General features: G+C 39.1%; 3 protein-coding genes across 3 annotated transcripts; all 3 read right to left on the minus strand.

Moving 5' to 3' along the window:
- Positions 1-2,688: 2,688 nt before the first annotated feature.
- cdca7b (cell division cycle associated 7b) lies at positions 2,689-13,270 on the minus strand. The gene is given in 10 exon segments (XM_042506821.1): positions 2,689-3,168; positions 4,028-4,164; positions 6,292-6,364; positions 6,366-6,622; positions 7,903-8,088; positions 8,551-8,613; positions 8,737-8,980; positions 10,349-10,449; positions 10,551-10,694; positions 13,182-13,270. Coding segments are annotated over 10 exon segments (1,245 nt in total). The 5' UTR covers positions 13,200-13,270; the 3' UTR covers positions 2,689-3,146.
- Positions 13,271-16,180: 2,910 nt separating this feature from the next.
- LOC121958174 (C-type mannose receptor 2-like) lies at positions 16,181-19,449 on the minus strand. The gene is made up of 3 exons (XM_042507045.1): positions 18,912-19,449; positions 17,878-17,895; positions 16,181-16,777 (listed from the first exon to the last, which is right to left on the minus strand). Exons 1-3 carry the CDS (start codon positions 19,399-19,401, stop codon positions 16,278-16,280), a joined length of 1,008 nt encoding a protein of 335 aa, XP_042362979.1. The 5' UTR covers positions 19,402-19,449; the 3' UTR covers positions 16,181-16,277.
- Positions 19,450-21,460: 2,011 nt separating this feature from the next.
- Positions 21,461-22,537, minus strand: LOC121958009 (lactose-binding lectin l-2-like). Its single transcript, XM_042506853.1, has one exon. The coding sequence runs from the start codon at positions 22,463-22,465 to the stop codon at positions 21,980-21,982; it is 486 nt and encodes a 161-aa protein (XP_042362787.1). The 5' UTR covers positions 22,466-22,537; the 3' UTR covers positions 21,461-21,979.
- Between the last annotated feature and the right edge of the window lie 197 nt (positions 22,538-22,734).

The raw sequence follows: 22,734 nt of genomic DNA on the forward strand, positions 1-22,734 counted from the left end.
CTCTGAAGCTCTGGTATTTGTGTGCATCCATCAGATGGAAACTAAAAAAAGAAAATTTAGTTCCAAAGAAACACAGCGGAGCCCTGATAATATGTGCACATTGTACACTTTTACACTTTGAGACACACACACACACACACACACACACACACACACACACACACACACACACACACACACACACACACACACACACACACACACACTTACTATAACTCCTCCCACTCTCTTATTACTGGGTAATCTGCCAGCTGTGTTGTGACAGCACTGATGGGAGTATCCGTGCTTCATTTGGGAACAATTATTGTTCCCAGTTATTGTTCCTGCTGACTCTAAACAGCACTGGTTCCCACCCTGGGGGTCCTGACCCTTACTTTTCTACCAGCATGGAACCAGTTCTGCTACAGTTCCTGGAGCTAATTTTGAACCGTTCAGAGCGTTTCAACCAAAACTAAACTGGTTCAGAACCCCGAAAGTTAAAGAAATTCTTACCAGATTGTTAATTAAGAATCAAATTACAGCAAAATTAAAAAAAATGCACGAGACGAGCATAAAATGGAAACATATGTAAAAGGGAGACTCATGGGTACCCATAGAATCTATTTTCATTCATTTATCTTGACGTCAGAGGTCAAGGACCCCTGTGAAATGACCATGCCATTTTTAAATTGCCAAAGTTTAACTTTGGAGCGTTATTTAGCCTTCTCACTGAGAGGTTAACATGACACCACTAGATACCTCAGATCTTCTAGTTTCATAATATAACAGTATCCTCCGTCTAGCTTTGAAACTCAGCCTGATAAAACGTATAAAGACAGAAGTGTTGGCCAGCAATTAACTTAATTTTTTTTAAAATAATTAACGCATTGGGTACAGATCTTAACAGCATCACGATTAACGTGTTAACATTGACAACCTTAGTAAAAACAAAACTTGTAATAACACAACTGTAATCTGCTATTTTGCTACTTCTGTTTATTTCTGTTGCACCCTCTGATGATGACACAACCTTGATTACAATGACCTCATGCAAAACTGGTGGAAATGCAGGCTGGCTCGCCAGACGGCCAAAGAACCCTGGACTGAATCGGTTCAAGAGCCAAGCTAATTTAGTGGAAAAGGGGTCACTAGGGGTCGCCAAAACCCCTCGAGGGATTGCATGGCTTTCTTCATTTTAAGAAGTGAAAACTTTAAATAAATATAAATACAGTATATGAGGTAGGCCTTTCTCTCAGCATTTCATTTATTTCTGTGAGGTAAAATAAATGAAATTATTTCTCAAGCGTAGATTATTATTCAAGACATAAACTTGAAATATATCTGTGAGTATAAAAGGAACTTAATACATGCTATATTCACAGTGAATTCACTCTCTGCTAAACAGCTTCGTCCAGCATCGGAAAAGTGCGCAGGTAAATCACCAAAGAGCTAATACATCAATGGCAAAGCACCAGGGAGAAGGGAACAGTGCCTTTGTCAAAAAAAAAGAAGCTTATTAAATATGTATAATTGTTAAAAAATAAAAATGCAGGCAGAGGATAATATAAAAAGTTCATCCGATTATCAGGAAAAGTCATCTTTGTTTAAAATTCATCCAAATCATTCTTTCAACAAAAACCTTCATTAATTTTACAGTTTACCAGTTGTCCTGTACTGTTATACAGTTAAGCAGCGAATATATTATGAATTGTCCATTAATATGTTACTCAGTCAGTCGTCAGTTTACTCAATGACAGAAAAGGGTTCCCTTGAGGAAAAAGGGTTAGTCACAGGGCCAAGCACACAGCTGGCTTTGACTGATTACGATTTGTTTGTCTGGATGGATAATAAGCCAATGAACTCTCTGCTTCAGAAAACATGTTCTACAAAACACCCTAAGTGTAACTCGGCTACGATCAAAGTGCAACTTGTGGGAGTTCACCAGCAGGTCACTGACTGCCAGTTTTCAAAAAGCATCACGTAGCAGGCGGCTCACGCATACCTTTGACATGTCACTCCTTTGAAGCACTTCAAAAACACCTAGATCTACAACGTCTCTCTGCACCCTCGGGTGTTTTTGTGCAGTTAAAAAGATTTTAATGTAATGAACTCTGAGAGAACCAGAACAAGGACAGAGTATTGCATTATCTTTTTTTTTATCACTACGGATGTAAATCGGCACATTGGGTTAAATTTTGACCAAATAATAAATCCCAAAATGCAAAAACTGGGCTCAGACCTTTCTCAGGACTTCTTGTACTTCTCAATGTACACTTGTATTAATCTTAAATGTTTACTGTAAGACTGACACTATATGCACGTAATTAAGACAACAGTGATGAGATTAAAATTCACAAGATACCTTATTTCTCACTCACATTGCAAGTCCAGTGATGCCGCATGCAGACCCAGTGACTCCAGGTTGACCTCTGACTGTGCCGTGACCTCTGCCCTGCAGCAATGGTACTTGGTTATCACAGAGGATCAGCTGACTGTTTTAGTCAAGTACAAGAGTTAAACTGGATCTGATTCCACTCACCTGGCAACAGTGCAGCATAAAAAGACGTGTGCACCTCCCCTAAAACGTACAACAAGGTTAGACTGTTGTTGTTTTTTTTGCCATCAGACACAGAAGTGTAGTGTGTGGCACATCCAACATCCAAAGCCTGCATAAATACATACATATAGACATAAAAACATGGCAAATCATTTAGATAATGTCTCGTGCTTTATTAGAATTTACAGTGAACTGACAACAATGCTGTAAAGGTTACTCACTTTTAAAAAAAAAAGGTTAGTTGGCATATAAAAAGGGTTCTTTTGCATCCGTAACACAAAAAATAACCTTACATTTGTTCTTGTGAACATCAAGACTAGAAATATTCAAATGGAAATATACAAAACTGAGTACTGACGTTAAAAACATCCCCGCATCTCATGCAGCCTTAACTCTGGATATATTATACATATTAACATTGTATGTGCCTTGTGTTAAGAAGACATTCAAAATAGCATCTTTTTGCTTTTGTTTCTCCAATTAGATACAACATTTATCTAAACCTAAAAACGTGCGTTAAAAAGAGTTCTACGGCATTGTGCAGGACAAGAGCCTGCTCCGGGTTCTAGCTGTACGAGCAGGTTCTCCTCTCTGGTCTTCTCTCTGGACTTTACTGCAGATCCTTCTGAATGCTGCGATGGAGACAAAACAAGACATGAGGTTAGAGGAGAAATAATAAGTCACTCATTTTCTCAACTGACTATTCAACAGTCAACTATCTGCAGAATCAGACATACTTTATTGATCCCCTGGGAAAATTGTGTACAGAAGTAATTCCACAGTGAAAAAACTTTGTTCAAAAGTATGTTTAGAGGGCGCAGCTTACTAAGTTACTTGTTAAAAGAATAGAACAAGTACTAATAAAATAGCTAAAAATAAGATAACAAGGAGAAGTCACTGCAACAGGCTGCATGCACATTGGTGCATGTGCACTACTCTGCTTAACTTTTTTAATCAAAACAATTAAACTTTTGCTGGTTTCCTGCTTCTTTAATGTGAGAATTTGGCGCATTTCTTCATCATACATAATACTATGGCTTTGGATTTTTGGAATGATGGTCGAAAAAAAGAAGACAATAAAAGACAACCCCTTGGGCTCTTGAAAAAAAATATATATGCAATAATTTATCAGATACTGTGCAATAGCATAGTAACTATGCTATGTAACTATGCTAACCCTAACCCATATACAGCTATGAAGACTGTTATGATTATTACGGTTACGACTATAAATATATATATATATACACACACACACACACACACACACTACTACTACACAACATCCTGTGCAACCATCAATCATGGACATACAGTATATTTATAAGTAAAAATATACATAGACTTTATATCATTTTATGTCTATTTCATCAAATTTGTATTTCTGTCATATTCTTATCTTATTTAAGCACTTAATCATTTGTTTCCCTTTTTTTCTCTCCCATCCAGGTCTGTAACATTAGACTGCACAGTATGAATGAAGTGGCATACCTCTCCAGATACTCGTGGACATTGTCATGGCCATTGTAGCGAGCCAATCCCACCAGGATGCCGGTAGCACAGCGGCCCTCCTTCTTACGACACAGGCTGCAGTTGCACACCCCTCGGCAGATGGGGCACGACCATGCCTACAAAAAGAAAAGGCCCAGATTAAATGTGGGAGTCCAACTATGTTGTTACGCTGTCACAAAAGTGAATTCATGTTGAGGTTTTATATTCCTTCCTTCCTTGAGTCTTTTACATTTATCAAATCACTTGCCTTTGCTGCTTCTGGAAATTCAGTTTTGCAAACATTTGCACAAATGTTGATATGCATCGGTAAGATTTTTCCTAGTCTTTATTAGGCAGGATTCTTGATGAACGGTCACCAATTTGGTATTTTGCGCTGCATTTTCACATGATAAATTACCCGAGTTAAAGTTGCACCAACCCAACTTTAACTCAAAGTCACCAACTCCCAACTGCAAAAACGACAAGGACACAATTCAAACAGGCGCATAAAAAAAACTAGGCCTACTGAGGCTTTGATAAGCACAGTAGGCCTGAGTGTTAAGGCTTAAGTGTTTCCAGTGTTTTGCAATGTACAGTATGTGTGCTTCCTTTTAGCACAGCAAAATCAAACAGAAGAGTGTGACTGCCTACTCTCTCCTTGTGTTTAGTTTCACCTGTTAACTGTATGCTGTTGTCAAAAAGAAAATTTAAATTAAAAAAGAAAAAGAAATTTACTAGCACTTAAAAAAACAAACAAAAAACTCTGTACAAGAAGTGACAAATGTACAATAATGGAAGTAACTAAGAAAACACACTTTTGCACAAATCATGCAAACAAAAATCCCTTTCTCTTCATAACTGCAGGTCTTTTTTTCTTATTATACTTTACATCGTGGTGTAGTTCTGGTTTAGATGCATCTTTATCTTTACCTTACATTCTGCATGGTTTCTCTTGATTTTCCAGCAATTAAGTTGAAGTTTCTGTAGGTGGTGCTCTTTGCTTAGTTCAGCTATGTTCTGCTATGCTCTGTTGACTACTCAGTTCAGACTTTACTTTAAAAGAACATAAACAAAAACGGTATGGCTGTCACTGGAAATGTAATCTCACAATCACACATTTTTTTCATTTCTCATTTAACAGATGCAGGGTGTTTAAAAAGAAAATGTAAAAAGCTTCCAATGACCAGATATCACTGAGCATACCTGCAAATGTATTTACCTGAAAGCCCTTCTGATTCTCTTTTTGAAACATGTTTTTTTTAAAAATTCGGTCTTTGAAAAGCCAGCAATACAAAAACAATCCTCAAACTTCAGAGATTATATAATATTATTTTCCTATGTGAAATCATGGTTAATATCAATTTTAGTTTAATTTTAAAGCAAAATCTTGTCAAAATTGGCGCTGACACGTCAATACCCCAGTTGTGAATAATAGTACTCTTACATTTCCTGTGACATGTTATTTGATTTTAATTGTCCCTTCAGTAGGACTCTGTAATCATTTTTTATTATTATAAAAAAGCCCTCAGCTATTGGATAATACCAAGTCTGTTAGAAGGAATCTTAGTGAATAGTTTGACAGTAATTTAAGTTTTGAGCAGCATATCACAAAGCTTGTGTAATCCTGTTTTTTTAAGATTTTACTGATAAATTTTAAAGCTCTTCATGGCCTCTCTCCCAGCTATATGTCTGACCTCTTAGTACCATACACACCAGTACGTACTCTGATCCTCGGGCAGAAGTGTTAAAACTAAAACTAAAGGGGACAGAGTCAGGGCAGTCGGGGCCCAGGGGAAATCATGCCGTCTGAGTCAGTGATCTCTTTAAAGTTCCTACTTTGTACTGGGATGCCTTTCCTGATTTTACTTGAGTTCTAACATCCTTTAAAATGTCTTTTATTGCCTCTGTAAAAGAAAACAGTTTCAGAAAATGAAACATATCAAACCTGTTGATTTGATGACTTGAATGTTTTATTGCTGCCTTGTGAAGCACTTTGTAATGCTGTTTTGTGCTCTGTAAATAAATATGATTATTACTATTCTTATTATTAATAATATAAAGTGAAAAGTTTGAAAACAAATGAATAAATTAGTAAAAGCAAATTACTTATAATGACAAAAAGACATTAAAATTCAGACACTTCAAGTTTGACAAACTTTGTTTTTCTTTTCTGGCATATTTTCGGCCTCAGAAGACCCCACATTTATGTCAAATGAACCAAATCCAAAGTGAGAGAAGCAGAGAATAAAATGTTTATTACTGACCGGGTCGAGCAGTACTTCACGTACGTCCTCTCCATAGCGGTTCTTCAGACACGGCCCACAGAACTGACCTTTGGCCCCCACACCGCAAACACACACACACACACACAGTGATGAAACATGCTAACCTGACAGCACAGTACTGACACTGCTAAACTGTTGAAGGCCTGATGTAACTCACATTCTCCTTGTCCCAGATCTTGTCCTTGCTGCGGTACGCTATGTTGTCCAGATCTTCTTTGGTGATCTCGTCAACTGTCCTTGCGTCATACTGACTCTTCCTGTACGCGCGGTTCTTTCCCCTTTTCTTTTTCTCATCAAATTCCTCGTCCACCTGCCCAATCACAAATCCACAAATTGCAGGTAAAAAAATAATTATTGCACATTGTTCTGGGTCTAATTTTTTATGAGTAATTTAATTTGTCGAAAGACTGATTCAATAAAGTTGACTTAGACAACTAGCTGCTCTCAACATGTAAAGGCCCGAGAAAGCTGTTTCAATAAAGTGTAATCTGTCAGACAGCAGCAGCAACCACGTAACCGTCAGCTGACAAAACAAACGGCAGTGTCGGCCTACAGAGCAAAAGCCATGGTAGATTTTCTGACTGACAAATAATTGCCTGCATGGACAGAAATGTTAACAATATTATTTTATGTATTTGACAACTTTATTTAAACCTGAACGACATTCATCAGTTTGCTGTTTTATCAATGGCCCTTTATTTGTTTGTGTTTGTATTGGACAAGTTGTGGTGACATATACGCCACTCTCGCCATTCAAATTAAGCCGCGTATCTGCTGCCTGCGACACCCTTCGTGGTGAGCAGATTCCGCCTACTCGGCACACCACAGGCGTGGTAATTATGTGGACCCACTCAGCCTGGGAACCAGTCGAATCTGCAATTTAATGATTTTATTTGTTCTTGCAGATTCGTCTGGTCTGCTTTCCCCATTCAGATTTCAAGTGATGCCAGTCTACAAATGACTTCACTGAAGATATTAAGCTTCTCCCAAATCTAAATACAATCTGGCTAAAAAATTTTTTGGCTTTTCATGCCTTTATTACAGTGCAGTCAGAGAGTGACGGCAAAGGGGGAGAGAGAACGGGGATGACACACAGCAAAGGGCCGTAAGCCGGAATTGAACCCGGGCCGCTGCTAAGGACTCAGCCTACATGTGGTGCACGCTCTACTCACTGAGCTAGAGGCCCAAAATAGAACATTTTAAATCAAACAAAACATAAACAAAAATGTAGTATCTGACTGCCACTTTATCAATCAATAATTAAAGCACTTCCCTGCCTCTACAGTATACAGTGTATTACATTATAGATGACAGAAAATAATACTGAGAAATTATTAACAAAACTCCCATATCAGGCAGGTTCCTCTTTCCTATGAACTGTGACTGATTGTTGTATTAAAAGCACCAGAGCGCTGTAAAGGGCTGCATGTATGCTGTAGATGTCAGAACACAGTGCGAAGTGCACGCCGCAAATTGTTCCTAATCCGTGACTATGGCGGCTCCATAACTTTGACATCTCTTCACAACAATAATGTATTTCTAAAGGTTCTGTGTGTGCATGTGTGTATTTCAATGAAGTACTTTCTCTACCTCTACCAGTCTCCTGATGTCGACAGTCCTGGGGCTTCTGCGAGCGATTGGCTCGCTCTTTTCCTCCACTGCGAAGTTCTCCCGAGGACGAGCCTTACGGGACGGGTTCCTTCTTTCTGACCCAATCTCTGGTTCAAACTTGCGCTTGCGTGGTGTCGCTTTCTCTGGCGTCCGTCTCTTCTTCTTCTGAAATAAAAAAAAAGACTGGGTTTGCATATCAGAACAGTAAAAAAAAAAAGAAAAAAAAGATGGCAACACAAAAGCTTTAAAGCTTTTTCATGTCTGTCCAGATTCATAGGCTGCAAAGAATTTACAAATTCTAAAATGTGGATGCTTCTCACACATCTTTAACCCGGCATCACAAGGGATCTACACAATCAGCACCGTTTCAAGGTGGACACCCAATTTAGAGTCACCAATTCGGTATCTGACCAAATGTCTTCCTTGTGTTCCTGAGTTATGGTTATAAACATTAAAGCCACCACGCTTTCATTGAATGCATGGAAACCAAAATTGGAGGTCTTCCATGAATATCAACATCCAGATTATTACTTACAATTCTGGATCCGACTCTTTCTCATTCCTATGAAGGTTGAATGTACTTACTGTAAATTGCTTTGGCAATGTGTATTCACCGCGTATACTTACGTGAGGGGTGTTGGGTGGAGTGAGGTCAGCCATGGTGCTCAGATCAGCAAACAGCTTAGCAAGCTGAAAGACAACAGCAGAGAAGACCAGAGTCAAGGACATGCTACACGAGGAGGGACTGATATATGTCTAGTATATAGATCACACATTTTGTCAGAATATGGGGAAAACAAGAATTTTGATTACCATCGCCTTGTTTTCCTGGATGTTTTTGTCTCGTTTCCGCAGGCTCTGAGACAAAACCTCCTCTTTGTCCTCCTCTTCTTCCGCCTCCTCCTCCTCATCCTCCTGCTGCTGCTGCTGCTGCTGCTGCTGCTTCATCCTCTTCCTTCCTCTGGCTCTCCGTGAAGGTGGAGTTTCTTTGACTGGTTTTGTGATCTGTTTCCCTTGCAGCTCCATTTTGGGGGAAGACACCCTTTTGACAGGAAACCTGAAGAACAAGATTAAAGTAGGATTATTGCTAAATCACATGAGAATCAACACAGATATCATGAATTAGGTCTGTGTTTCCGACAGTCCCTTGTATGGTTGGGCAACAGGTTGAATGGAGCTGAAAACAGCAACAAGATTAATCTATGGCTAATAAACATTTTTAGGCCAAATCACAAATATTGGTACCTTTATATATCTGCCTGATCAGGATTCAAGCTGTTAAATGTGACACAAACAATTAACCTCATCGGTAGTTGAGGCGGCACCGACAGTAACAGGCTTCATTCATTATTCTATTTGTATAATGTGGGTTAAAGAAGTATTTTACTGCTGAGAGGATGATCTTTTCATAAAACCAGTCTATTCAGTAAGAAGATGCAAAAACCAGAAAAAAACCTAGACAAAGGGCTGTGGCATTTGCTTTAGCTCAAGAGATAGAAAACCTACAACTACCAGAATGCACTGTGCTGCACCAGACCAATAAACGCTCCAGCTGATGGGTGACGTAATGCGACCTTCTCTGTTTTAACACAGGAAACAATATGGCAGCGGGCTGGTAACAACCTTGAATCACAGTTAAACGGTAAGCCAAAATATGTTTCTGACAACATTTTAGGTAAGAAACAGGCAACGCAGTAACAGCCTCCTGGTTTGTATTTGATCAGCACCACCTAGTTTTACAGTTTGATCTCATTTTTTTCAGCCTCCATTTGTACAACACAGAGAAAACTTCCTGCTCACAAATTGTCATATTACAGCCAAAAAGTGCATTAAAATATGCTTCTGAATACATTTTAGGGTAGAAATAGGCATCAGAATATTGGTTAATATTTGATCAGCACTGCCTAGTTTTACAGTTTGATCAGAGTTTGGTCTGAGTTCTCGAATGTCTTCAGAAACATCTCTTTCTTTTGATCTGTTTCCACAGTCTTGGGTCTGTAGTAGCCGGCAAACAGAAATATGGAAGTACAATCTGCAGTTTGGGCAACAGCCATAGAGTCTGCAAAAATCTGCTAAAAGATGAGCAGGGAGATCTGGGCACTTGTGATGTAGAGGAAGTTAACCGCTCTTCCATTGTACATAATACCCACAATGTTGTGGTACAACACCTGTTGGAAATTGGCAAAGAAGCCCTTTAAAGGCATTGTAATCCAGTGTATACTACAATCCTATAGACAGGAAACCCCTCAGCCAACCATGCAAATACATTAGATTCTTCGTTTAACTAGCAGCAGACTTCAGCACGTCGATGTAGGTGTTTTAACACACTGAGACACAGTGATCATCTCTAGCTTAACAAAAAGTGCAGCAAATATCCATCTGTCTTTGTACCAATTTACACACACACACACACACACACACACACCTAAGGGCAACTAAAAGACTCTTCCTCTTTGGTGGGGGGGCGTCCTCGCCATCAGAGTAGAAGCCTGTGTCCACATCGCTGTCCTCCTCTGAATCCACCATCTGGAGAAAACCAGACAAAGAAAAAAAAGCATTTAGTCTGTCACTTTGGCTGCTGTATACACACACTTTCATCATATAATACAACAATAAATGTTTCTTACCGAGGTCTTTAGCCGTTTGTTAAAAGATCCTCTGTTCTTTTCTTCCTCATCCTCGCTGAAGCCTTCAAACTCCTCCTCACTGTCTGACTGGCTGAACACACGAGCCAGCTCAGCAGTTATGAACTTGGACTTAAAACATGGAGCCTGTTGGCATATCAAGCATCACGTTAAACACAGTTTGGTGGAATACAAAAAGGAATGTTTTTGACCTCTAGCTCTGCTGTGGAGCTGTTTGTCAATGAGCGGGTCCTGATTTTGTTTATCTCTTGCACATAAACGCAGGCGACATGTTCCACAGTCCCGCCACCGGTGTCCCACTACTCGACTGATCAACAGTGGGCGGTAACACAAGAGGATATGCTGCAATGCAACATAAAAGACGTGGATAAGAGGACTGCAAGCTAGTCAACAGGGACGTAAACAATGCTGGCAAAAATAAATAAAAATAGCCCCTGCAAATATTTCATGGGAAAGGCACCTAAAACATCTCTAAAAGCTCAAAGATACAGACAATATGTTTTGTTGAGTAACATTCACTGTAACCACAACTTCTGCTTACATGAAAACTCCACAGGAAGATTTCTTAGATCAAGTATCACATTTTACACTAGAGGGAGCACAACTCCACCAGTGGACATCTCGATCAGTAACTGAATGCTGTGGGAACAATGAATTCAGTTCAGCTGTGTCACTCTTCAGCTTACCAACATAACCGGTGCTAAGACTAGCCGTTTTTAATAAAACGGAATCTGGCTCTTATATTTATTTCGGCAGATACCAAACTCAACCCAAGGAAGTTGTTATCACTACCGGCCTGTGCAACTTCTCAGCCGGGTTGAGCCAGGGCAATTTAAGACCAGTGACAGAGTGAAGCGGAAAAGAACAAACACTTAACAGTGGCATCGATTTTACTTCCTCATTGTTGGAGTACCACAGACCCAAATGTTGTATGTGTAATAAATAATAATATTAATTTAAATCATTTTTTCCCTAAAGGAGCAGTGTGTAGGATTTAGTGGCATGTAGCAGTGACAACTGCTGAAACCAGCTGAGAGTTTTCCTATGTGCCAAGCAGGAAATCCTACTTAAAATTCCTTCAGCGTTCATTGCTCAGGAGGTTTTTACTGGGAGACAAATCTGCATAGGTCTCTTCCTCTGCAAAACAAAGGGACCCGGGGATTAAAACATTTAAAAACATTGAATAAAGCAGTTTTCACATTACAAATCCCTGTTTCTCAGCTGTTCAGCCTGTTGCAGACCATAGACTGTACATAAAGATGGACGACCTAACATCTCGATCACCCTCTGGTGTCTGTCTGCAGTACAGGTCATAAAGCTGCCCCCTGCATGTTAGTGAATGAGACACAGGCCAAACTAAAAAAAATCAAAGTACATGTCAAACAAGGAGGTTTAATAATTAAGACGGTTTCTGACACTGGAGGTAGTTCTCATCACCTTAATGTTTGTTTAGGTGATCGTTTCTCTGATAAGCTTGGTTTTAAATGGATTTTTAATTGTACAAAAACAGGATTTTCTAGCATTTTAGACAGCTGTGTGTGCCAATCACTTTGCTTGCGTTCAAGGGCGCTGTTTCCGATTGGTTGGACATGTGTTTTTGCAGCAGCGGTACTCCAGTTATTTTGGCTTCACTTAAACACAGCAGGGGTGACTGGAGATTTGTTGTTAATCTTTATATACAATCTATGTTCATACAGGCCCCTAGCCCAACACCTGCTAAACTGTGCTCACCTTTTTTTCCTCTGATGTCTTATAAAGACCGAGACTTTTAGCAGGTTTTTACCTGGAACCAAATTATGTGCAATTACTGCAATTATCTGTAACTGGCTTGATAAACGTGTCATCTGTTCAAAGTCATCTTTATAAGCAATTCTCATAAAGTTATGTAAAGTTATGACCAATTACACTGATAAAACAATGTGAAATATGTAAGTTTTTGCATGTCATCCTTTCCTGGCCACTTATGACAACAGTGTATTTGCCTTTAACTTGGAGCAAGACTGAAGTTTTAGGCTCAAGTCTTTGACAAAAGTATGCACATGAGACTGTCATGGAAATTGTGTATAACAGGATCAATGCAGTTGATGTCCCTGATCCCCTTTGTTGACATCTGTTGAACCACCCCCTTCAGCCCAGGGGGTATTGACCTCTGACCTGCCAAGAGGAGGGCGACACAGACTGGACCCACTTAATGAACCCATCTCCTTTACAAAAATACCAAACATACACTCCTTTACTATGAGCATCGGCTCACTGGTCAGGGATTTAGCCAAAAATGTGAACGTTCACAAGCATTGATGTGAATCAGATCACGTATAACGTTAAGCTGGCTAAATAACCGGGTCAAACCAAACATTTGAGACACATTTTGCAAATTCAGTTAAAAATATAACATAAGCAATCTCTGGGTTATGGATATGGACTAGCTACAGTCAAAAACACCTTATTCGGGTAAATGTATGGACGCATCTTCACAATGGAGCAGACTGAGGCCGGCCAAGCCAACAACGTTGTTAACAATGGTGTTCTTTTCGACTCATTGTGGCTTTTATTCATCATAAAAAATAACGTGGAAAAGACAACTACATCTACACGCACTGCTCTGCCGCTTACCTTTGACGTGAGGGTCATTTTTATCTCCGTTTAGCGGAAATTTTCCTTCCAACACAAAGTTTTGACCTCTACTAGGAAAACCAATGAGTGGAGTGTGTGGAGGGGGTTTAAAAATCAACCGCTATAGAAGTCCGGTCATTGCAAAAGTAGGGGTTTTCATATTGCTAGGTTTATATTTTAATTTGTACTTGAGACCAGATTTTATAATTTTTTTATAAACCACTAACAATTGTTTACTTAGTAAAAGTCTTTCCTCAGCTATTATTTCCGTGGAAAAATGTATTTCTATGTTCAGGACTAGTCTTCCCTTTATGTCCCCCCCGCACTCATAATGGTGCAGTCCACCCTTTCGCGCGTAAACGGCATATGGGCGTGGCAGTCCGGGAGAACTTCCCCTGACACACTTCTGCTTCTCTGTATCTGCACTTGTATTGTTGACATCCTGTCTGTGTATTATTAACAGTTTAATCAAACTTTTAGCACTAACTGAATATACTCAGTTTTGAGGCACTTGTACTGAACCGAAATATTTACAGTTTATGTTTCTATTATCTTCTTAAACAACATTTCAGAGGCAATTATTGTACTTTTTGCTCCATTACATTTGTTTGTACTTTCTCTTTATTGGTTATTTTGCAGATAAAGATTTTACATGTGATACATTAAAAACAACAACATTAGGCCTATATGTTAAACCACTCAGTATTTAAAGTGGTAAGTCAGAGATACAATTATTTTCATTGTCGATTACTCTGCCAGTTATTTTTTCAATTTATAGTTTAGAGTATAAAATGTCAAAAATAAAAAGAAAGTTTAAAAAATAATAATAGAGAGAGAAATGCACATCACAATTTCTTAGAGCCTGGTACCATGATGACACTGATGCAATAATGAATTATCAAAATTACAATAAATGCTCCCAGTTATTCTGCTAAATGATAATAAGGAGGACACTTTCTGATAATTTACCTTCTGCATTACTTTTTAAATATAATCAAAATATCTTAATGTATCAGCCCTTTACATGACAGACCACTATTCTAAATGGCTTAAGAGCGCTGCTACTCTTTAGCACACAGAGGAAAAAGAAACCAGACTTTGTGGTATTGACCACCCCTAAAAGCCACAAAAGTTGTTTGTTTTAGTATATAAGTATATGTTTTTAGTATAAGTAATAATAAGTATATAAGATAGGATGTCCCAATTTACTATTCATCCTATAGTACAACATTTTTGCTGATGTTTCTTATGTTCTTATGCTTACTTTTATGAGAGCATTTGCACATTGTAGTATCATTACTTTTTCTCCTCTTCCATTACTGACTTTAAGGCATAACAGGCTATGAGAGGAAATTTTATGTGTAAAATTTAAGACATTTGTTGCAAATAGTGACCTTGACCTGCAGGAGACACTGAAGCCAAGGGGTATTTATTATCAATTTCATTATCATTTTTCCAAAACTAGTCTGCCATATTTCGTCTTGGCTTGGCAATAACATCAAGGAGCCAAAAATTAGTATGGGCTACACCTGAGTATTTCCAAATGCCTGACTCCAACCCTGCTACTAAATGTCTGTTGCTTCTATTCCCAAAGGCACTATGCAAAATTGACAATTGCACTGCACCTGCACCACACCGAGCCTGTCTATTCTTTTTTGTCTCACTGCCCTCATCACTATATCATCCTCCACTGTTGTTTAGTTGTCAGAAGCCTGCTGAGTAAAACACCAATCAGGATGACTGCAAAATGATAGGGGTTAGCAGCGTCAGGAAAGAGTATTGCTGCAGCGTGGGTCACAGAGAACACACACCAGCCCACACACACACACACACACACACACACACACACACACACAGCTCGACAGGGAGTGCTTACTGCTTCTCGTCACAGTCCCTGCCAGCTGGAATCAGCTGAGATGAGACAGATGCAGCTGTTTACACATTGCAAAATTGTCCAGCCTCCACTGCCACCAAAAACTCTTTAGCTTTAAGTCCCCAATTAGTCTCTCAAATTGAAATGGCCTCTTCTCCGTCTACACCTTCTTCTCTCATCCCATCTCTCTGCTTCCCTCTTACAAAAAAAACATGTTTGTGCTTTGTTCTATTTGAGGTAGGAGCATCTCAAAAACTGAAGCCCTTTTTCTGTAATTTGTTTTTCTTCTAATATTGGCTTCAGTCTTTGCTATTTCTGTTTCTTCTGTGCCTCCTTTCATTTTACCTTGTGGTCTTCTCTCCAGAACAGATGATAGATCTATGAAACACAGATGTTTATTTCTGTTTTTCATAATATAATGATATAATGACAAATATATCCTCTTATCACAGTATGTTGCGGTGTACAGTAAATTGAGGAGCAGAGATGTCAGTGGTTTGATTTCTCCCTTTCCCACTCGTCACTTTTGGTGTTGTATTTTGAAACTGTGGTCATTTCACTCTCTTGTCATTTTCCTCACAGAAACACAAGTTGAGGCAGCCGCATGTGATGTGATACCGAGCGTTCAGAAAGTTACATTATGGAGGTGTTAATCATTAATGTTCATGTCAACAATTTTGAACCTTTTGAATATTTTGAAGCATTTCCTCTTGTGTTGAAAAAAGACTGAAGCCTTTATGCTGCTCTAATTCACAGCAGAGAGAGGTCTATCAGGAATAAGTACTGTCTAAATTTTGAGATGTCTATAAATGTCCATATGAATAGATAAACATCGTACTGGATAAGCAGCGTCCTTGTGATTATACTGATTATACATAAATACATACAGACAGGCAAATCACAAAATATGTAAACACAAACCTGCAGGGCATTGAAATCCATGGACTAAAATGCCATCATGTTTACTATATATGGCTTTATTTGTTGTTGTATTTATTGTATATTTAAGCTTTGGGATTATTAAAAGGTGTGAAATTATTCCCTAACTTCTATCACTCAAGTTGCCGGTATGAATGTATTTTAAAAAGAAAAGTAAGCTCAGAAAAATGACTTCTACACAAAAAAGTGCATAATTGTGTTTTTATTGGGAAGGCCACATGCATGTCAACAGAGCAACAGGCGAACAGTGATCAGGTTCAGTCCCACATGTGACATCTCAGTTGTTAGGAACAGGTTATACGAGATGCACAAACGAAGGGAGAAGTTAAAGAGCATGGATTGTCATTCCATTCTGTTCCCCAGACATTGGTTTGAACACAGTTTTGACCTGTTGCTCCGTCTGGCTGTCCTGAATACCAGAAGACGAACTTCACTGCACAACCGTCAGACCACATCCAGCTGCCTTCTTTGTGAATGTCACTGAGTCCCAACCAGGTCGGTCCCTCAGAAGGGTCAAAGTTCTTGATCAGGGATTTGAAGAAATAATGTTCATCTGAACTGTGGATAGACACCAGGTTGGCTCCCTCTGACACACAGTGGAGCTCGGCATCAGCCCAGGTCATATACGTGGCGACGTACTTGTAGCAGCGGCCGTTGAAGTTGTACCAGAACATGGGACAGTTGCCACGCTGCAGCTTCACCAGACGGTCGTCTGAGGAACTCACAGCACCCAGAGCCAGACCAAACAAGAAGAGGAAGAGAAGCATGGTGGTATCTCTCTGTTACAGGAGCAGGATGAAGGGTTGTGGTGTTGGTTGAAGCTGATCTACAAAGTTGGTTGGGATCAAGCCGTGAAGAAGAAGCGACAGAGCAACAGACTCCTTTCTTATGTATGCTTCAGAGAGGGTGTCTGCACTGTTGGCATACAATTATTGGTTGACTTAAGTTGGCAAACACTTCCAGCTGTGCACAGTCACACAGGACAGCCAGCTCACCTGGAGATGTTTTAGAAACCTTTAATGTATCCAAAGAATTGTTAGGGTTTTGATTTTTGATTTCTTCCCAAATAAAGACCGATTGAGGATTTTTCTAAAAGCAGACTAAATTAAGGTTTTCAATTTTATCAAACATTTTGACTTTATTTTACTTTGAACTTGGTAAGACAAAATTTGCAAGGGAAGATTTGTGTTTACTGCTGCAGTCCTACCTGCTGCCTCATACAGACTTTGCTGCTCAAACTCAAAAAAGATTAGATTTTACTATAAAAAGAGAGTGTGTGGTGGGCTAAATAGTGCATGATTAGATATTAGCATGTTGGATAGGTAGTTTACTGGTGATTGCAACAGATGTTACACCAGTGCTGTTCCCATATTAATCTAATACAAAGATACTGGAACAGACATGGAAAAAAACTCTTTATCTGAAATCAATACAAGCAAGCAGGTGAAAAACCTGTAGAATAAAATATCAACATGTCAATACTTTTTATCTGTAATTTTAGTATGTTATATTACATTTAAAGGAAAGATGCTTTTATAATTATTTAAAAAATGTGAAAACATTTCCTTTGAGCCACCACTTTGCCAGTGAGTTCCTAACATCACCAGAAATTAATTTAAATAAAATGGCCTCTGTACACATACAAACCTTTTACATTTCAATATTTATTTTAGAGCTCCAATGCATTTACATAAAGGAGAAAAAATCTGTTTCACAGTCATGACAATGGCTGAAAAAAACAGTAAATTCCTGTTGGTGGTGAATGTCCAACATTATATAAATAAAATGACCTCTGTACACGCATACTTGCAGATGGATATCTTCATATTGGAGGCCCAATGCATTTACACAGAGCAAAATCAGGTACGATCTGACATAACTCACTCAGCTGATGAAGAAAAACTGCATGAGATGCACAGACAAAATTAAAGTTTGAGAGCATGGCTCATTTCAAAATGTTGCTGCAGCTGTGACCACTGTTTTTAAGTCCTCCTGTTTTTTGTTTGTTTTTGGCTCTCCTGCAGCCCACAAGACAAGACTGACCCCGCTCTGCATCAGACCGGGAGCCAACATACTTGTAACAGCAGCCGTTGAAGCTGATCCTCTTGTTTTGGGTAATTTCAGGAATATATATTATAATTGAAACGTCATAACACTGTTTTGATTAACATTTTATAGATCAACCATTGGAGAACGCATTAAAGTCTGTATGTTTGTTTTTCACATTTTGGGGCAATTTTGGACCCTCTTGCAATAAACAGCAGATACTTTGATAACCATTCTTTTTTATTATTAGTGTTCACGTCAGTAGCTTTGAACAGAGAGATATTTTGAAGCATTTCCTCTTGTGCTGGAAAGACACTAGAAGTTTTTATGCTGCTTTAACTTGCAGTGGAATTCGGTTTGTCAGGGAAGAAAAAGCACTGTTTATATTTTGAGATGTGCATGAATGTGTCTATATAGATAAACATTATACTGGATATGTAGTGTTCTCATATGATGTTGATCCATTAAGCCTGTGCTGTTTCCAAACACACACACACACGCACACACACACACACACACACACACACGCATGCACACACACACACAGGATGATGGGCAGCAAATCACAAAACAATATACACACACAACCTTGCATGCAGGGCATAGAAATCCACAGATTTAAATGCCATAATGTTCACCGTATATGTCTTATATTATTTATTATTAATATACATTTTAAGATTAATCAAAGGTGTTGGGATACCTATGTGAATGCCAACATTCATGAAAATGAAGGTTAGGTAAATGACTCTATGCACACATGCAGAATATAGGTGTACATTTGGATCTTTATTGTGAAGGCCACATGCACATCAAAAGAGCAACAGATGAACAGTGATCAGGGTCAATCCCACATGTAATATCTCAGTTACAAGGACAGGCTGTATTAAATGCACAAACAGAGGGAAAACTGTAAGAACACGGGTAGTCATTCCATTGTTTAGTTGATCCATTGCTTATGTTGGTGTAAGCACAGTTTTGAGTGTCCCCACTGTCTGGTGTGCCTGGATACCAATTGGTAAATTTGACTGCAGAGCCATCAGACCACATCCATGTTCCTTCTTTGTAGCTGTCGTTGATTCCAATCCAGGTATTTCCTTCAGCATGGTCAAAGTTCTTGATCAGGGACGTGACAAAATTTTGTTCATCTATACTGTGGATAGACACCAGGTGGGCTCCCTCTGACATGCAGTAGATCTCTGCATCAGCCCAGTTCATATCTGTGGCGACATACTTGTAGCAGCGGCCTTTGAAGCTGTACCAGAACATGGGACAGTTGCCACGTTGCAGCTTCACTGGATGGTCTTCTGAAGGACTCGCCGCAACCAGAGCCAGACCAAACAAGAAGAGGAAGAGGAGCATGATGGTGTCTCTCTGTTACAGGAGCAGGGTGGAGGGTTTTGTGTTGGATTGGATCAAGACCCTAAAAGAGACAAGTGACAGGCTGCTTTTTATATGTTTCAGAGAGGGTGTCTGCACTGTTGGCATGATATTATTGGTTGACTAAACTTGGCAAACCACACACGACACCCACCCATTTATTCAGAACATTTTTAATGTTTCAGTATTTCATTCCTTCCCCAATTTGATTTTTTTTAAACCAATAAAGGTTTTAAATGTTATAATACTTTACCCTCCACAGAGCTAAATATCATAATATTCAAATAGCATTTGTAGATTTGTTTGATTGTTTACTGCTCCAGTCCTGTCTGCTACTTAATATACTGTATTTACTCAAACTCACAACTGAGTGATTTTACTACCATAGGCGAGTGTGTGTAAATGCAAAAGTGAGCGTGAGGTGGGTTAAATGTTGCAGGTTTTTTGTGCATGATTAGATATTCACATGCTGGATAGGCAACGTGTACTGGTGATTGCAGCTGTTACACCTGTGCTGTTCCCATATTTATCTACACAGTGAAAAAACATGGAAAAACACCTCAATAACTGAAATAAACACCCACAAGCAGGTCAAAATTTTGAAAAATCAACCTGTCAATACTTTTTACATGTAAAGCTAATTATGTTAATATTCAATTTATATTTTGCACAACAAAGGGAAGTTTCTATTATTATTATTATTATTGATATTTTTGTTATTATTATTATTATATTATTATTATTATTATGTTGTTGTTGTTGTTGTTGTTGTTGTTATTGTTGTTGTTGTTGTTGTTGATGTTGTTCTTATATTTTTCACATTTTTGGGACGACATATTTTTTTGGTCACTCAGCAGCTCCATACAGCTCCTAAAATCACTGTATTATTATTATTATCATTATGAGTATTTTAGTTATATTTGTGATATTTTGATGCATTTTTGCATTGAGGTGTGCACAATGTCCATATGAATAAATAAACACCACACTGGATTAGTAGTCTTCATCACACACACACACACACACACACACACACACACACACACACACACACAAAGGGCCAAGGTGCAGAACACTTAAAGTCATTCCACTGATAGCCTTTGATGAGTTCAGCACAGTTTTGATTTTGTCCACTGTCTGGCCGGTCTGGATGCCACAGGGTAAAGTTTACTGCAGAGCCATCAGACCACAACCATGTTCCTTATTTGTGGCTGTCACTGAATCCCATCCAAGTATATCCCTCAGCAGGGAGTTTTTGATCAGGGATCAGGGATTTGATGAAGGTTGGCTCCTTCTGACACACAGTGGATCTATGTATCAGCCCAAGTCATGCATGTGGCAATGTACTTGTAGTAGCGGCCATTAAAGCTGAACCAGAACATGGGACAGTCTCCGCGCTGTAGCTTCACAGGATGGACGTCTGAGGTAGACACAGCATCCAGAGCCAGACCAAACAAGAAGAGGAAGAGGAGCATGTTGGTGCCTCTCTGTCACAGGAGCAAGATGATGAGTTGTGTGTGTTGTTGATCTGTAATAGATGGCATCAAGACCTTGATGGAGTCAAGTGACAGGCTGCTTTAGGGTGTCTGCACTGTTGGTGTGATATCATTGGTCAACTGAATTTGGCAAACACTTTCGGTTGTACACGACCACACAGTCTGTGTGCAATGGAACATTTTATCTCTATCTTATTTCCATACAATTCAACTTTTATGCAGCACCCTAATTTGCAACATGTCAGAGATGTGATGTCGGACCAAGATATGATCAAGTTAAGCACTTGGAAATGCCAAGCTGTAAAGTGGCTAGTTAGCAGGGTGGAGACTGTCCACTAAGAGGGGGAGCACCTTTTGTTTCACCTCACTGAAGCCGTGTTTAACCTTTCCCCAACCACATGTTTAAAAAAACAAACAAAAAAAAACAGTATAAATACTGTGCATTTGTTCCTTCTTCCTCTCTTATGATCAGACTCCCAGTCATGTGAATGGCCTTTTGTATAAAAGCTGCTTTAATAAAACTCACAAATACATTTTGTGTTTTCTCACTTTATTGGTCTCTCTTTGATAAACAGATTTACATGACAATCTTAATAAGGACAAAAAGGCGACCAGCTCACCTGGATACATCACACAAGGCCTATAATTTATCTAAATACATTTTATTTGTTGGCTTGTTTTTTAACAGACAAATTAAATAAAACTTTTTCTCTATGCAGTGGATGATGGACAGCTGGAGAGGAAACTGTAAACACAAACCCACAGGGCATAGAAATATGTGTACTGAAATGTCAAAACATTTACTGTTTAAATTGATAATTATCAATCTATTCATTATTATATATTTTTTTTAATTATTAGTTTAAGATTATTATAAACTTGTGGAAATATTCTTTTTCATTAACCACCAGAGCTACCTGTGTGACTTCCATTAAAATGAATTGACGTGTGTACACACACAACAGTGTGCGATTGTGTCTTTATTGTGGAGGCCACATGCATTTCAACAAAGCAACAGGTGAACAGTGACCACATAAATAGCATTAATTTTGCTATTTCAGTTGCTAAGGACAAGTTATACGAAATGCACACACAGAGGGATAAGTGACAGGACAATGGTCGTCATTCCATTTCAGATTTAAGAAATAGTTGCTGTGAACACAGTGTTCATATTCTCTATAGTTGTCTGGCTGTCGTTCATCCCAAAGGGTAAAGTTGACTGCAGACCCATCAGACCACATCCATGTGCCTTCTTTGTGGATGTCGCTCAGTCCGATCCAGGTATATCCCTCAGCAGGGTCAAAGTTTTTGATCAGGGATTTGACAAAATTCTCTTCATCCAGGCTGTGGATGGACACCAGGTTGGCTCCCTCTGACACACAGTGGAGTTCTGCATCAGCCCAGGCAAAATGTGAGGCGATGTACTTGTAGCAACGGCCATTGAAGCTGTACCAGAACATGGGACAGTCTCCACGCTGTAGTTTTACTTGGTGGTCATCTGATGAAAACACGGCACCCAGAGCCAGCCCAAACAAGAGAAACAAGAGCATGTTGGTGTCTCTCTAAACTGTCACAGGAGCACGATGAGGATTGGAGTTAAGTGGAGTTGATCTGTAATGTTGGATGGGATCAAGCCATGAAGGAGAAAAGTGACAGGCTGCTTTCTTATATATGCTCCAAAGAGGGTGTCTGCACTGTTGGCATAATATCATTGGTCAACTGATCTTAGCAAAAGCTTTCAGTTGTTCACAACCATACATGAAACGACAATCAGCTCACCTGGAGATGTCACATAAAACCTGTAAGTTATTATTATAAT

The sequence above is a fragment of the Plectropomus leopardus genome, chromosome 18 (genome assembly GCF_008729295.1).
Source record: "Plectropomus leopardus isolate mb chromosome 18, YSFRI_Pleo_2.0, whole genome shotgun sequence".
Classification (NCBI taxonomy): Eukaryota; Metazoa; Chordata; class Actinopteri; order Perciformes; family Serranidae; genus Plectropomus; species Plectropomus leopardus.